This window comes from Quercus lobata, chromosome 5 (assembly GCF_001633185.2).
Source record: "Quercus lobata isolate SW786 chromosome 5, ValleyOak3.0 Primary Assembly, whole genome shotgun sequence".
Lineage (NCBI taxonomy): Eukaryota > Viridiplantae > Streptophyta > Magnoliopsida > Fagales > Fagaceae > Quercus > Quercus lobata.
This window is the reverse complement of record NC_044908.1, coordinates 50453789-50459820: the sequence shown is the minus strand read 5'-3', so window position 1 is coordinate 50459820 and position 6032 is coordinate 50453789. Positions and strand designations below refer to the sequence as shown.

General features: G+C 31.4%; 1 protein-coding gene across 1 annotated transcript; it reads right to left on the bottom strand.

The window, feature by feature from the left end:
- Positions 1 to 612: 612 nt before the first annotated feature.
- Positions 613 to 1898, bottom strand: LOC115991743. The gene is made up of 5 exons (XM_031115635.1): positions 1657 to 1898; positions 1386 to 1478; positions 1253 to 1289; positions 1063 to 1156; positions 613 to 938 (listed from the first exon to the last, which is right to left on the bottom strand). Exons 1-5 carry the CDS (start codon positions 1731 to 1733, stop codon positions 877 to 879), a joined length of 363 nt encoding a protein of 120 aa, XP_030971495.1. The 5' UTR covers positions 1734 to 1898; the 3' UTR covers positions 613 to 876.
- Positions 1899 to 6032: the final 4134 nt, after the last annotated feature.

Sequence of the window (6032 nt, the reverse complement as noted above, 5' to 3'; positions counted from 1 at the left end):
TTCCCTGTAAATGTAAGCTTACCATCAACATAATGGGGCTCTTGGCAGATCACTTAGCCTCTAGAAGGTATGCTGCATGTAATCCAAACCTCATTAGATATATAAGCTATGACTGAAATCATTACAATGTTGTGACTTAGATAATGGAAATCACTAATATGAAATGGAAGTAGAACTTCAAGCATGTAAAACTCTGAAGCAAGCAAAGAGAGGGTTCAACAACTCCATAAGATAACATATAGTTTGACTCTATTGATAAACTATCACTTGTCCCAAAAGTTTACATTGCCCCTCATTTCTAGGCCCATACTTCGCGTAATAAGTGAGGCCGAATATGTAACTTAACTTCCAGAAATAGGGTGGATACAAGGTTCTAACTCAAGACCACTTGCAAGAAAATATGAAAATAAAATGCAACCATAACTAATTGACTCAAATTGCATAGCATATGTGCATGTTTATCACTAACTAGACAATGAAATAACAGAGAGCTCGTTTTACTAGGGTAAGATTACAAGGTACCAAATTAAGATTTTGAGTCAAATAGCATCCAACTATAGTCAAAATAATTAAGGAAGATGGGTGAAAACCTTCAAAACCCAAAACACACTCTTTGAAATACCTTGAATCCACAAGGAACAGATCATTTATTGATGTTACAACCAACACAAAGGCTCCAAAAGACAATTGAAATTATAAAAAATTCAAAGTAAAAATCTTTCAGTAAAATAAAGGGCAACTTGTGTCTTTCTAAAGACCAAAATACCCAACAAATCCAAGTTCTTTTGTTTGTTTTTCAAAATTTATCTTTGACTTTTGAAAAAGGAGACGACTTTGATTTTACTTCATCTTCAATCTTCACTATGGAGTTGAAGCCTATATGCTCATAATGCTCTTCTCCAATTTTTTCAATCCTCCTTTCTTCAAATCTCGACGTTCTACAGAATTACAAATGGGGAGAAAAATGAAATGTATCATATACATATGGTTAAACTTATACTTAAAAAACATGTGGGACACTAGGGTCATAACAATATATAAATCAAGACTAAATCCACTAACCTTGATGAAGATTAGAGTTCTTAATTACCAACTTATATAGTTCGTCTTGAAGCTTCACCGCTTCATCCCAACTCTGAAAGTATTTTTCCTTCCACTGCATTAAATTTTATTTTTAAAGGTGTTTCCAGAAATAAATAGTAAAACTACTTCAAAATTTTTATATTAAATAAAAATAAAATAAAAAACATACCTCCCCTATTTCTCTCTTCACTTCTTGGATTTTGCTCCTTCAAGAAACAAAAAAAATTAATATTTAAAAATATACGAAACTGAAAGTAGAAAAAAAAAAATTAAAGATCTTTTTTTTATTATTATTTAGCAACCTATCGAGTTGGTCGACTTCCGTTTGAAGGTTGCTGACTTCTTTCTGTAGCGCAGATAGTTGCTCTTCTGTAGGCACATCAACAAGTTCGGATCTTTGGGAAAAAAATTTTCAATAATATATTGTCAGCGAACAGAAAAACAAACAAACAGACAAAATAAATAAACACATAGCTTTCTAAAATTCATCTATAAAACAAACAATAAAGTTTTACGCTTTTTCTGAAATTTTTAAACATTTAATAAAAATTTGGTTCCAGAAAAGAAAATTACCTGGAATTCCCACCATGAATCTCTTCCGTCATAACCAAAAACATGAGCAACATGAGGTAAGACATGAATCTCGCCATGAAAGGAACGCAAAAATTCTTCAATGTTTTTGCTTTTACAAAAACCCAATACTGTGTGTGGAGCAGCAGGGTTATAAAGTGTATATAACTATATATATAGGAAGTTGGAACACCGCCACATGGCTCCGCAATGTTTTTATTTTTTTGGGTAAGGTTGGAACACCGCCACCAAGCTCCGCAAATTTTTTTTTTTGGGGGTAAAGTACACACTTTAATTTTATTTGTTTTGCTGATTCCAATCATGAATAAGTTTTTATTTTATTTTATTTTTTATGAAATAAAAAAATTGGGTTCTAATCTCTATTATTGGGGTTGTCCAAGACAACCATGAAACTGACCCACTCGACCTACCCTGATCCAAACACCACCACCAAGCACCCAATTGGTTTGGGCAGAACACTTTTTGTTTTCGGGGGTAAAGTACAGTTCTTGCTCTCTTTTTTTTTTTTTTTTTTTTTTTTTTTTTTTTTTTTTTTTTTTTTGTGGCTAATGCCAGTTAAGTTTAAATTTTTTTACAAAATTGACCAATTTGGACCCTAATCAGTAATCACTATGATGGAGAAAAATGAGTCCAAATTAGATTTAAAGATCAAGTTCGGTAGTTTTGAAAAATCTTAAACCATTCAAAGTCCTTTTATATCTTTTTTACATAATGTAAATTTTGAAAATCTAACTATTAGATTGCATGTTTTTATTATATTATCGATACTTGCAAACTTTTAAGAAAATCGAAGATCAATAATTATGTTATTAATAAAATGTTTAAATTTCAATATTTTAGGGTCTAAAATTATGCATAAAAAAATAAGTTTATTAATCGAATAGTAAATAATATTCGATTTGAACGAAGTTTGACATGAGTGTCAAGGATATAAAGAATATGCAATTCAACTGTTAGATTTTCAAAATTCACATTTAATAAAAAGAATAAAAAGTGTTTGAAGGTTTTCTCTCCAAATTATAAACCTTGTTCATGTATTTTCCATTTCATTTTTTATTATTTTTATTTATTTATTTATTTTTTTATGATAGATGGTAGGCAAAACTCAAAGCATCTAATCTCTATTATTGGGGCTGTCCAAGATAACCATGAAACTGGCCCATGTATTTTCCCTTTCATTCTTTATTTTTTTTATGATAGACTGTAGGCAAAATTTAAAGCATCTAATCTCTAATATTGGGGCTATCCAAGATAACCATGAAACTGACCCACTTAAAGGACTTACCTGGATCTGAACACCGCCACCAGGCACCAAATTGGTTTGGACTTTGGACATAATGCAATTTTAAAGTATAGTTCTCACTCTTTATTATTAATTTTTTTTTCTAATGTCAGTCAATTAAAAAAAAAAAAAAATTCAAAACCGGCCAATTTAGTCCCAAATCAATAATCACTATGATGGGGGAAAAATAAGTCCAAATTAGATTTAGAGATCAATTTTATCTTAAACCTTAAAAGTGTTAGATGTATTTTGGAATAGGGCAGTTGGAAGATTTCTTTTACTTGTAACTGCTTAATTGTTGTTTAGTAGATTCTTGGGAGTGGTGATCTTAAAATCATTCTGTGGGGTTTTTGCCTTGCAAGGTTTTCCCCATTTGTTAGCAAATCACTGTGTCTAATTTATTTTTCACTGTATTTAGTTTTTTGGTGATTTGTTGGTGCCTTCACATTTTGCATGCAAATTGAACTTAATTAATCAACTTGGGTAATTGAATAATTAACTGGGGTCAAGCTATCTTAACCCAACAGTAGGGATTGAGATCTCGTGCAAAACCTAGGGTATATTGCACGGTGTGCAATTACTCAAATTTCATCCAAACTTTTGAATGTTGCTTGTGTTAGCTTTTTTTAATTGGCAACTTGCTAAGCGAAAATGTGCGAGATTCAATCTTGAAGGAAGGAAGTAATATGTATGTTTCTTATCTAGGATGCTTTTTGATGAAGCACGAAAATCAGTAGGCTAAAATACTTCGGGCTACGGTAATGGTTGTGAGTCCTGAAAAGAAAGAAAGAACTGTCAAAGGTGACTGGTGTGACCCGGCCAAGGACCCTTCGATGGTTAAGTCAGTTTTCTCTCTAGAACACAAGAAAAGAAAATAGTTAATGGTCTAAACTTACCTTGGATGAATGGAATTTACTCCTTTTATAGAGAGTTAGACGTGGATCTATTTGTTTGGATCCATCACCATCATGGGTAATGCTGGCGGTTGATAAAAAAAAAAAAAAATTGGGTTACATGGGGCGTCGTATGTGGAGTTTCTTCCACGTATCATGCAACGTGTCGTATTTTGCTCATGTGAGTCTAATGGAGGATTTTTAACAAAACTCACCAAGTATGATTCACTCGTCCATGTACATGTCGTCTATAGATACACTTGTCTTTGGAGAGTTCCCTTCATTGCATGATTTGGTTGTCTATGGACGAGTGCTTTTATATATTCTAGTTCTTAGACGAGCTAATATAATTTCTTCTGTGTTGTGGACGATGACACAAGGATGAATAACACTTGGTGCTTATCCTCATTACTTTTAATTTAAATTCATCTTTTTGATATATTTGCATTCTACCTTTTACTAGGTGTGATCCCCTTGTAGTGTAAAAAATTGTTCTCCTTATTAAATATTTTAATTGGAATACAAGGAGCTAACAATTTGAAGCCAATGCACTAACCATTCTGAGTGTGGAGTTTGTTAATCTCCTCAAAGTTTGATAAGCATTTGAAAATTTCTATCTAGACCTTGTGTGTTCTAAATACTCTGACACCACTTAAAAAATCTGTTTTAGACCCCAAACACTGGCTTGATTGAACAATTAATGATTTATTGATACAATAGCCTACTAAAAAGTGTAATATTGATAGAATGGCCTACTAAAAAGTGCTTGGTCTCAGTGTAATATTGATACAGTAGCCTCTCTCTTAATTTGTATGACTAGATGGTTTTGTATGGGAAATATTAGGTTAAGTTGTTTGGCCTTCAAAATCATTGTACAGTTTGCCACAATTTTCCTCAAGCGAGATTCAAGTGTAATCTTGAGGGCAGCACAACTATGTCAAGTTCAAACGGCCTTATCTCACTTATTTCAAGTGCAAATTAGGTCATATTTGTGTCCATTTTGAAGTCCCGAACGTCCAATGAAACAAGTTCCACTCTGAAATTTATTATGGTGCAAAAGAGATAGGTGAAAGAGCATCAACTCATCATCTTTGAGCATATCAAAACTTTATTGTATAGCAATTTCTTATCCAGACTCAACCCTAGCACAATTCTATTAATACAGCCAAATTTGATATGTTTTCGCACTTGGATTTGCCAATGCTCTCAACAATTTAAAACCTTACTGCATTTTTTTATATTACTACGCTCATAATGCTCTATCGTCTCCTTGGTGTATCATGAGACATTAAGGGTGAGTTTGGTTTAGCTTTTTGTAAAAGTGTATAATGAAAAAGTGGATTTTTCAAAAAGTGCATAATGAAAAAGTGTCTTTTCAAAAAGTTAAGTGATTGGTAAAAGCTGTTAAAAAGTGCTTTTTGAAAAAACTGAGTGTTTGACTAACACTTATAAAAGTGGCAGTTTGAGGGGTAAATTACCAAAAAAGACAATGTATATATAAGGGAGTTTATTTCAAACTTAAATAAATATTGTGAAATTATTTTTTTCTCACCAATATTAGCTAATAATAACCTACCATTTAAGATTTATTATGAAAATATTGTGATAATTTATACTGATTTTAATTTGAATGTACTATTACAATTATTTTTTTCTCTTTCTAAACAATTTTTTTTTTCACCAATATTAACTAATAATAATCTACCACTTAAGATTTATTGTGAAAGTATTGTGATAATTTATACTAATTTTAATTTGAATGTACTATTACAATTATTTTTTTTCTTTTTCTAAACAAATTAATTTTTTCTCACCAATATTAACTAATAATAACCTACCACTTAAGATTTATTGTGAAAGTATTGTGAAAATATTGTAACAGTATTTCTCAATTTTAATTTCTTATTATTTATTTTATGTTTCCCTTATTTTATTATATTTTTTTATCCATATTTCCTTTTTTTTTCCCTCTTTTTTTCTCCTCTACACACGTACCCTTACTTTTTTTTTTTCCCTTTATTTCCTTCTTTCCTCTTTTTCCCTTCCACTTCCTCCACACACGTGCCCTTACTTTTTTTTTCTTTACTTCTTTCGTATTTTTCCCTAGTTTCCACACTCTAGAATGTTCCAGTGTTCCATAAAGTCTCCGCCCTCTCATTCCTCAAAGTCTCTGCTTCTTTTTT